At 36.8% G+C, this 10,930-nt stretch overlaps 1 protein-coding gene across 4 annotated transcripts in view; it reads left to right on the top strand.

Annotated features, from left to right (window-relative positions):
- CAMSAP2 (calmodulin regulated spectrin associated protein family member 2) overlaps window positions 1-10,178 on the top strand; it is a 165,949-nt gene extending 155,771 nt beyond the window's left edge. For all 4 annotated transcript variants that reach the window (XM_073592945.1, XM_073592943.1, XM_073592944.1 and 1 more), the window contains one exon: window positions 2,324-10,178. In XM_073592945.1, coding sequence (XP_073449046.1) covers window positions 2,324-2,629 — 306 coding nt within the window. In that variant the 3' untranslated portion in view covers window positions 2,630-10,178. The remainder of the gene's footprint in view (window positions 1-2,323) is intronic.
- Window positions 10,179-10,930: the final 752 nt, after the last annotated feature.

The following is a 10,930-nucleotide window of genomic DNA, read 5'->3' as shown; positions in this document are numbered from 1 at the left end:
TGGCCCGGACTAACAGTAGAGGACTATCTCAGGGAAAAGCCAACTACATTTCCACATGCAGAATTGTCTTTTCATAAATAGAGTAATATGTAATTAACTATGGCATCCAGATATTCTGTTAGCTTATTTAAATCTGCTAGTATATCTAGTAGAGGTCGACCGATATGGGTTTTTCTCTGGCCGATGCCAAAGCCGATATTTAGAAATCGCGATGGCCGATATATGATGCCGATTTTTCAGGGCCGATATATTAGGCCGATTTTTTTTTTTTTTTTCCCTTCATCTCATAAAATCTAACAGTTAGACCCCTTTCACACTGGGCGTTTTTCAGGTGCTTTTGGGCTAAAAACAGCGCCTGTAAAACGGCTCCCCTGCAGTCTGTGTGAAAGCTCGAGTGCTTTCACACTGAGGCGATGCGCTGGCAGGATGTTAAAAAAAAAGTCCTGCAAGCGGCATCTTTGGAGCGGTGTATACAGCTCCTCCACCACTCCTGCCCATTGAAATAAATGCGCACCGCTGCCGAAGCGCCTGCAAAGCGTTTCGGCAGCAGCGCTTCAGGGGTGCATTTAACCCCTTCTTCGGCCGCTAGCTGGGTTATAAGCGCCCCGCTAGCAGCCGAATAGCGCCGCTAAAATGACGGCAAAGCGCCGCTAAAATTAACAGCATTTTACCGTCAACACATGCCCGCTCCAGTGTGAAAGCAGCCTTAAGTAATAAGTGATACAAAAATTTTTTTATATTTAAACATTTATTAAACAAAACAAACCTCCAATCAGTTTACTTGTATGTAGAATTTAGATTAAAAAAAAATAACTATATCTTAACTATGAAATACACAAAAACAGGTAATCAAAACTTTTGGACGAAAAAAAATGGGCTAACTTTACTGCTTTTTTTTTTTTTTTAATTTCATTAGTGTATTTTTTTTTTTAAATTGCGTTTGAAAGACTGCTGCGCAAATACCGTATGACATAAAATATTGCAACAACCGGTACTTTATTCCCTAGGGTCTCTGCTAAAAAATATATATATAATGTTTGGGAGTTCTAAGTGATTTTATAGCAGAAAATACAGGATTTTTACTTGTAAGCAACAAGTGTCAGAAAAGATTTAGTCTTTAAATGGTTAAACTGAGAATTCCTACACGGAGTTCAGTCTATTGATAAAAGAACCTGAAAGAGATACAAATGTATCTTCTTATCAGACTTGGCAGGCTGCCCAGAGGAGGAGAGAAGAAAACTTCAGACAACTTGCAATTGACTTCTATTACAGAAGTCATTTGCAAGTCCCGCTGAATCGGCTTTTTTTTATCAGCACAATCGGCCGATGCCGATTAAGTAAAAAAAGCCAAATATCGGCCGATATATCGGTCGACCTCTAATATCTAGCACTCCCCTCCCCCCAGACTGACAATGCTGCTGTCCAATGGTGTCCCTGTATTCATTCATTCATTCAGAGTGGGGGCACTTAAATTCAAGAGGTATGTTATTGGCCAGATCACCAGGTAAAAAAACCTAAGAAAAGAAAACTTGTGCAGCCACCATATCAAATGATTGGTAAGCTGCAATATATATTGCATTATTGCTTCTGGGTTTAATACTGCTTTTAGTCACTTCGCCATAAATTTCACCTCCATTCTTTTTTTTTTTTTTATACCTGAGAGTTTAGACCCCTTTGTGCCTATTCCATTACCTCCTGAATTTACCATAGTAGAAATAGATTAAAAATCCAGCTGGGAGAGTGAGAACCCCTTCATAATGACCAATGCACATTTGCAGAAATCACCAATCGAATATCAAAGAAATATAAGGCACTGTGAGGGCGTATAACTCTCCAGCATATACAGTGCCTAAAACTGCAACACTGGTTCTTTTAATTTTTTTTCTAGCATATTTGAGCTAATATATTTTAGAAAATGACAGGTTTTAATGAATATTATGCATTCGGTTACTATATAAGGATACATATCTTCAAATAACACAACATCACAGCATAGTTTGTTTTAGAAGGGCATAAATGATCCTTGAAAAGAAAACGGCCAACTCATCTTCCATCTGCTTACTACAGCAACTAAAACCAGGAGCAAGATCCGTGAGCTCTTGCGAACGTCCAGTGGTGATTGCAGAGAATATGTGGTCAGCACATTGTAAATTAAAAATAAATCTAAGGCTTTATTTCTTTTATTTGTATTTTTTAATAGAAAAATGTTTTTAGGCATCAGCATCAACCTGCAGTTTTTACCCTTGTGTATAGACTCTTTTGTTGTCAGCAGTTATGTTTGGGTATTTTAGCCTAACTTCACCTTTTTATCTTACTATTACAGGAAATGGAGAAATCAAACGCCCATAATTTCCTGATCCTCTTTCGTGACTCAGGGTGCCAGTTCCGATCTGTGTACACATATTATCCAGAAACGGAAGAGATTAATAAGCTGGTGGGAATTGGGCCACGCTCCATATCCCGGAAAATGATTGACGGCCTCTACAAGTACAATTCTGATCGCAAGCAGTTCAGCCACATTCCAGCCAAAACCATGTCTGCTAGTGTTGATGCTGTGACCATCCACAGCCATCTATGGCAGGCTAAGAGACCTGTCACCCCCAAAAAACTTCTCTCCCCCAAGGCATAGCAATGATGGGCAAAGAAAAGACCCACCTGACATTTTGTTGACATGAGTCATTATTTATTGCCAATGAGACTCTTGGATGAACACAGACTCTTCCAATGGCTGTCTACACACAACTGGAATGTAGGACAGTATTGACAAGGGGTGGGCAAGGGTGGGGAAAGAAAAGGGATGCGGGAGGGAGGTTATTTATCACAAAACTTTTTCATTTGCGTATATTGGAGGGTAAGCTGTATGTTTATTTGAATTTTAAAGCGCACGTGCGGTTTTAACTTTTGACAATGAAGCACTGACCTTTGTCCATCGTCGATGAGTGGAATGACTTGACATCTCCAGGCTTATATGTTTTTTATTTTATTTTTTTAATTATGTGTTTGAGTGTGTGCAAGATGATGTTGAGCTCAATGAGTCAATTGGATTTGATTTCTGTTTTGCTGATTGGGGAAGTGTGTAACCAGTTTAAAAGGCTAGCCGTTTACTGCCAGAATTGATCAGTCATCTACTCAGCAAGGTTTGCTGAGCTATATGGCAGTGAGAGGCTCGAGAAATGGACCAGCTTACCTCAAAATTGTAAAGCCAGTAAGCATGTGTTTGGATAAAAGCATCACTAATATTATACTTGTTTTTAGGGTGAATTGTTACAAATAACTGACTATTTAAGTACTCTCCTGGCTGACATTCCCAGAATGCATTGTGCATAGTGTTATCATTTATGCTCTGCATTTTTATTCAAATGACATAACTGAAAGTTACTGTATATGTTTTTTCTACTACTTGTTTCATTGTACTACATTATTATTATTATTTTTTTTTTTTTTAATTTGGTTTTGTTTAAAATTTATTATTCAATGTAGAACCAGAGCCTTCACACAGAAAAAACAATAGTCTTAACCTTTTGCTGCCGGTCACTTTAATATTTTCACATAAGTTGTAAGATTTTAGTGGAGTTTAGCATTTCAAAGTACTTAATTGCAATTCAATTTATTTGTATGTTTGGAAGGTAAGGCTGCCCTCTATGGAGAAGCCACTGAGGTGTGAGCACTGCTGGATGAATTAGAGTGACACGCCATGGCTACTCTTGGAAGACAGATATGCCACTCAATATAACAGTAGAATCTTTACTTTACTTTACATATACATATGCTAAACGTATTCGGAGACACCAGCCATTACATCTGACTTCCATTGAAAAGAAAGAGTAAACAGTGTTATGAGTGATAAGAGTATTAGACTACAAAGAATAACACTAATGCTGCAAGACAGGAAGCTGCCATCTTGTCTTGTTCAGTGTATGCACTTTCAAGGATGAAAGAAAAGTGTGATTGTCGGTATTTTAATTCAGGTTTTTAAAAACTGGGTATGACTGCAGTTATAAGAAGTATTGTTGGCTATCTTTATCATATTTTACACACAAATCATGTTTGGCTATTAAAATCTGTCTGCATAGCAGAAAAATTATATGGTCATTATCATTTCCACTTATGCTTGAGTTTGGGCAGTGGATTTAGAACATAACACTACACGTTACATTAAAGTTGGTTTCCTTCTCTTGCCAAACACTTAGCTGTTATTTTCAGCTAGTATTACAAAAGTATTCTTCCATTTTTAATACTGGTACTACAGTGTTAATCCCATTGTCGGACATAAATCTCAGAGAAATTTTGATATTCACACCCCACATTATTTTGCATGTGTTACTGATTTAAACTCCTAATTTTAGCCCCATTTGGCATTTTGTGTTGCGTGGGAGCTCTTATGGGCTTTGCAGCCACACAAAAGATGAGTATTTGTAGTAGGTGTCCCCTCCCAGAGGTTTCTGGATTTGACCTTGTGTACCAGAGTCATTATATAAATGATGGAACTTCTGAACCTAGTTGCTACTGTATAAATACCCTAGACAAATGACCAAGCACCTTAGAGGGGGACGTTAAAGGGGTCTGCACTTGAGGATATGTATCCGGTGTTGTTGTTAATCTTTAAATAAACTGCATGTTGGAAAAAATTTAAATATTATTTACCTTTTTTTTTTTAAGTTGTTACAGAGGTATAAGTGAAAGCACTCATGAATGCAATTTATTTCATTTTTAAATGCGTTTTTTTTTTTACCAATTTTGTGTTGCCTAATTTAATCAGGCTGCCACTTTTTGAATGAGATGCTATGCATTCTAGACACATCAATGTGTTTTTCATATGTACCCAGTAGTAAATATTACCTTGTATATGGGAAAGGGGCATGCACTTTATTCTCAGAAATTAGCACCTAACTGTAACCAAAAATTACAAAGAGGATGTGATCTTGGTGCCACTGTAAATCATTTAGCCCACTTATCATTGGTGTGATTGGCTATTTTTGCTTCCTAATGTTTCAACTAAAATGTCTTTCTGTATAGTATTTTGGAAAATCATTCGCATTTTCAACATAATAAATGCTAAATTATTTATGTCCCTTTATAGACAAAACAAATCTTCTGCCTGACTTGGCAAGATTGCCGTAAGTACTATTGATGACTTTTTCCTAAGGGAATTAAGCTACGTCCACTGCCATTTTATCATTCCTATAGGTAGCCCCATAAATGTTTTGGCTCAAAACTTTTCTATGTAATACAGAAGAGGAGGATGGAATTTCACACTGAGAGTATCCAGAAGATGCCTCCTCTCAAAACTGAGATCTCAGTGTTTCTGGCGAATTTCATTTCTTTCTCATTTCTTAAAACAGAGGGATTGCTGTGTCAAGATCCTTCCTTTCAAACTATCAGTGTTGCCTAACCACTGCAGCCATAGGACAGTAAGGTGATGGAGCAAGCTTTTCAGTTAGATTTTCCCTGGTATCCAAAAAAAGGGGGGAATCCAGCTGTATTCCACACTAGCAAGGTCTTGTAGGAGATGAAGAAACACATAACTGCAGGTAGATCTTGTCTTCGATTGATCTAAAAAGCTACAGGGTGAATTAACTCACCAAATCCTAAATATAAATGGAAATAATTGACTTTTAAGAATATCAAACATTTTATTGATGAATGTAAATTCCAAAGAACTAATAGAATTAAGGGCAAATATTCTAACCTTTTGGACTTGACCACATATATTCTCACTATGTGCTGTTTTTAAAATGTGTTGAATGTGTTTTCTTTTTTCCATGTTGAGGTACATGTAGGCATCTGATGCCTGTATAATCTGACCAGATTGGGCTGTATTCGGAGTATACGAAAACTGACCATATACTATAACATTTGATTTTACCATCTCCTTTACATCTACCATGAACTATGTAATGCTGGCGCCTGCCTGATTTGTTACTAATGTAACAGTTTAGGCAGTTTAGGTTTATCCTCATATCACATACATCTAAAGGAGATTCTGCAATCTGATTGTATAATGTATGGTCAGCTTTAGGCTGGGAATTTTTTTTTACCTTCTAACCGCAGTTTAGTGGGTTTCAGTAGTTGACCTAAGTTGACCTAAGTGTGCACATTTCTAGAGAAGAATTGTACTTTGTATTGCCTACTGATAGATGGAAGGATGACTATGGACTTCTGATGTCTGATGGATCTCGGCAAATGCTTAATCAAACATGGCCACCCTGCTTGCTTTTGTAATTAAACTACATTTTAAATGCATATCAAAATACCAAATCTGACAAATGTATGTGAGAATTTGGCAAAATATCTTGGATGTGATTGTGTTTAGTCCTAGTGCTGATCTAAGATCTGTCCCTAGAAGTAGAAGCTTTTAGAGTTGATCATTTCGGTATCCAGTAAGCCAATATTTTTGTTTTAAGAAATACAGGTGCATTCCTTTACAAAAATACAAAAATTGATTAGTATCTACATTAAACTGCAATTTTCCAGTTTTAGTTGGAGTGATTTTTCAAAGTATTAAAACCATTTCTTTCCTTTTTTTTTTTTTTTTTTTTTAACATTTTTCAATACACTTTTAATGTTCACTGCCTGTTTACATTCGTTTACTATACTGTATATGTACTTTGGTTTTATTTTAGAACCATTGGAGCTTCCAACAGCAATACATGATCTTTGTCAGACTGTCAAATACTTTGTATTAACAGAACAAGAAACCGATGTTGAGGTGTTAAATATGCAAAGCTTGGAATGGGTTGGTAGACCCAGGTAATGTCTATGTATATTTTAACCAGACTGCCTGTTAATAATGCTAACTGACTTTTAGTAAATCCAAAGCTAGACAGAACTTGGAATGGCTGCAAGAAAGTCATGAGTCTGTGTTTTAGTGCCTGTAAATGACATTAAAATTTCCATTAAATAGACACTATTATACCTTTTTCAGTAAGGTAGTGCAAAACGCAGTGATGATGTACAACATGCAGTAATTTATGGCATCCAATCAAAAATCATCTGTCTCTTATTGAATGTAGGTATTTTATTTGCTATGGGTTACATGACATGGAACATTATCATTGCCTTTGTATACTGTCTTATTGAATGAGCTTGTATATTGTTATGTAAAAATATATATATATTGGGGAATTGTGCAGATACTAGTTGTGTGGGCCTCTTGTACTATTGCCAAGAATGATGGAGACTGAACAATCTTTGTGTACTTGTCATTTATTTGACCATTTTACAGTGACTTTCACCTGGGAAATGTTTACTGCCTTGATTTTTTGATAGTGTTACTTTGAGAATAGATACAGCCAAATATCTGGTCTTACTCCTCCTTTGTAGTATTGCCCACAATATTCATCAGTCTGTATTAGAGGGTGTTGAAGGCTAATGGGATTGAGAAGTGTTTGGAGTGGAATAGGACATGGAAGATGCACTGTATGACACAGACCTTTCACATTCATTTCACCACATTCACTCCAACTGATGAATAATTATTAGTGACTATATAATAACGGTTTAATGACACTTAAGTAATGTATCAAGAGCAACCTAAAAGCTTACTACTAGCTTCCATCATAGACGCTTGTATGAAATGAGCCAGTTTAAGCCCTTTTCCCATGGGGTGGATTCTGTTCTGATCAGCAGGGGGTCAGCTCCCAAAACCTCTGTTGATTGGAGCATAGCAGGTGCATGACACATCTGTGTCCTCCTCTGCTTCTGCAGAGCAGACACAGACAGACAGAGTCCACTCTGGTCTATGTGTGGCCCAGGAGTAAATGGACTCCGCTGTCCCTTTACACCTGACTCCACTCAGCTTTGATCCACCTAAACGGAAGAGGACAAATTACCTTCTATTTAGTTTTTTCCGTACCTGGAGGTAGGCGGTTGTAAACGGTCATAAACCCATTTATACCTGCTCATCCATAGGAATGCATGGACATTCTGATCAGGTCCGCCTGAAAAACTGACAGGTGGACCTGATCAGATCGCCTGTGTGAAAGGTGTCTTAGACTTTGTATGGAAAGTCTTGAGTGCATCTTGCTGGGTTTATTTGTGCAGGATATCTTCATGATACTAACTTTTGTGGTGATCTAGCTTATCAGTGCAGCTGCATGTATTCTTGGGCAGAGTAGCTGACAATGGCTAGTAAATAAAACCTCAAAAATTTCCTCTCCCATTTTCCTTTACTTTTCTAAGGCCACTTTTGAAGTAAGTTTGTACAAGTGTATAAACAGTATGTCAAATGGTCATCGCTGTGGCTATCTGACATAGATTTCTAGTATGGCTTTACTTTTCCAGTTGAGTCACAAATGGCAGTGATCTTCATTGAATATTAACTTTTCTGTACCCTTGCCAATTGTCCTACTTTTTGTTTTTCAATTTTCATGCTGTCCCACCAGCATACTGAACTTTTGGGAACTTATAGGATTTTTTTATTTCAGAGATGACACTAAAGGTATTTTAATACACAGTTGTTTTTTTGTTTTAACACTTAAAGTAAACCTCCAGAGTGTGGGAGAGGTAGATAGTCGGTTTTGTTTTTATTACTGTGTATGTTCTCATTGAGGATGTCTTCCCTTCCTGTCCTAGTAACCTGCAAGGCATTGTTCTAAGTAGAAATTCTATTTCCCATCTCTGTAATGCATTCTCTATATATTTATGTGGGGAATCCACTAGAGGGCAAATTTCACTGTTTCTAGCCCCTTACAAATTCTCTTTCAGAATAAGAAAAAGGAATTGAGAGACCTGGAACCAGATGTTTGACTTCTAAAGATGCCCTGGTGGTCCCTGTGACAGGAAAGGTGGCAAGACACAGACAATAATAACAATTTGACAAGGAATCATATAATTTACCACTCCAAAACTAAAGAAAAGAATTGATGTTGATCTACCCTAAACCCAACTCGATCAACTTCTAGTTGGTTGGTTGAATAAATGTTCATGATATTGTATAACAAAGGGTCTGGTATATAGAATGGATCTAAAATAAAAGTGTCTGTATTACCCCTAGCAATCTGCAAAGAATTTGTTGCTTTGGTTAAAAAAACACTAAACTTTGTCATTTTGTTTCTAAGGGAGCCTTAGCGAACTTATTTCCTTAAGATGTCCATAGAAATGGCATATGACCTCCAAATGATTAGTGTATGCACACACATGCTTGTACTTGCTGAGCGTGCATACTACCATGGTGCCAGTTTTATCTTGGTTGAACTATAGTTATCATTTGGGAAAACTCAGGTGATAGATTCTTCTCTTGAAACCAGTTGACCAGGAAGAGTTTGCAGAGGATCTATAGTAATTGACCAGATCAAGTGACATCTTATGTCTAGGGATATCTTTCATGAATCTTAAAAGTTCCTAGTGCTGAATAGTGAGCCTGCTGACAGTGTTGCTGCCTCCACTGTGCATATATGATGGATGTTCTTTAGGGGGATTATTTATTTGCAGGGTAACACTCACATTGTGTTTTTACACAGAAAAAACCTGTTTCAGTATAACTTGAATGTGATGCAAAAGTGTATAAATTTGTAAAGAATGATTAGTCAAATCTTATACTTAATTTGGGTTTATAACAAGAAGTCCTACTTAGACATACAGTTATATAAAATGTTTTATAAAGGTTTTACATGCAGGATGTTTTTCTGAACAGGATGCAGGATTGGGTGTATTTAATACAGCGCTGCACAGAACATTGATGATGTACAAGGTGTAGTAACCCAATTTAGGTGATGGTGCAGAGATGGTTTCTGGTCTGTGTGGCTCACTCACTTTGGACATCATTATATTTGTGCATCTTTTTACTGAATGAGCCTAAGGAACATATTCACTTTTGGGTGTTAAACTTTTTGCAACCGTTTTTTCATATGTCCATCAAATGTTTTAATTAAAATATATTTTCACCAACAACATTGTGTCTCTCTAAAGTTTCGTATTGAGATAATTTTATCTGACTGTTACATTTCATTTATTTGGCTGTTTGAAGCTAAAGGAGCTATTTCATTTCAGATGGATGGAGTACTGTTGATTGTTCTATAGACTATTGTGTGCTTAAATTTCAACTTGAGTTTAGCAATGCAACTTTTATTTTTTTTTATTTTTTATGATGCTAAGCTGTAAAATATTGTCATAATGCAAATTTTCATGGTAAATTGTAGTTATTTTATTTCAATAAAAGCATGTCACATGAAAAAAAATGTCTAAGTTATTACACAGGTGAATGGTTTTCTACCTGCATAGAACTTTGGTATGATTAGTAAATGCAAATATCTTTTTGTCTAGTAGCTTCTGCCTGGAATGCATGTCTCCACGTGTGAAACTGGGTTTAAATTGGAGTGCCCAAGTTACTTGCTTTATGTGCCATTACCCTGAACTAACGCCTAAAACTGTTAAGTATTTTGCTTCAGCTACCATTCTATTTGCATATTGCAACATAGGCATTTGACATTGCACCAGCTTTTCAACCATATCCGAAGTGTATCTAAACCCCAGACCAAAAATTAAAAATATTCCAGTCCTTCAATAAGGTGGCTACATTCTTTCTTTTTTTTTTTTTTTTTTAAGGCAAAATTTATTTTCTGCGAGTACAGAAAAATACTCGACTCCTCCATACATTCAGGTGTGCCCCTGTGTGCACCACGATGCACTGAGTTAAGGGAGCTCATCATATTGCACAAAAAAAAGTTGTTTTTCAATGTAGGGCACCACAACTTAGTTGGTTCACATCTGTGAGTTGGGTTGTGCTAAAATGCGTATGTATTTGGTGGTACATTTGAAAGTGAAAAGCACCACAACACCATTTCTTGTGTTACAGTATAATGCTGGTTTTACCATGCAGCATGTGTAGATGGACCCTTACACTGTCCCAGGAAATGCTGGGTAGCTGTTTGCCTGATTACTCTGCCTTTGTTGCATTTACCTTGTATTTATAGGTACTTGTGCTGTAAAC

This window comes from Aquarana catesbeiana, linkage group LG07 (assembly GCF_042186555.1).
Source record: "Aquarana catesbeiana isolate 2022-GZ linkage group LG07, ASM4218655v1, whole genome shotgun sequence".
Lineage (NCBI taxonomy): Eukaryota > Metazoa > Chordata > Amphibia > Anura > Ranidae > Aquarana > Aquarana catesbeiana.
This window is presented reverse-complemented; position numbering and strand designations above follow the sequence as displayed.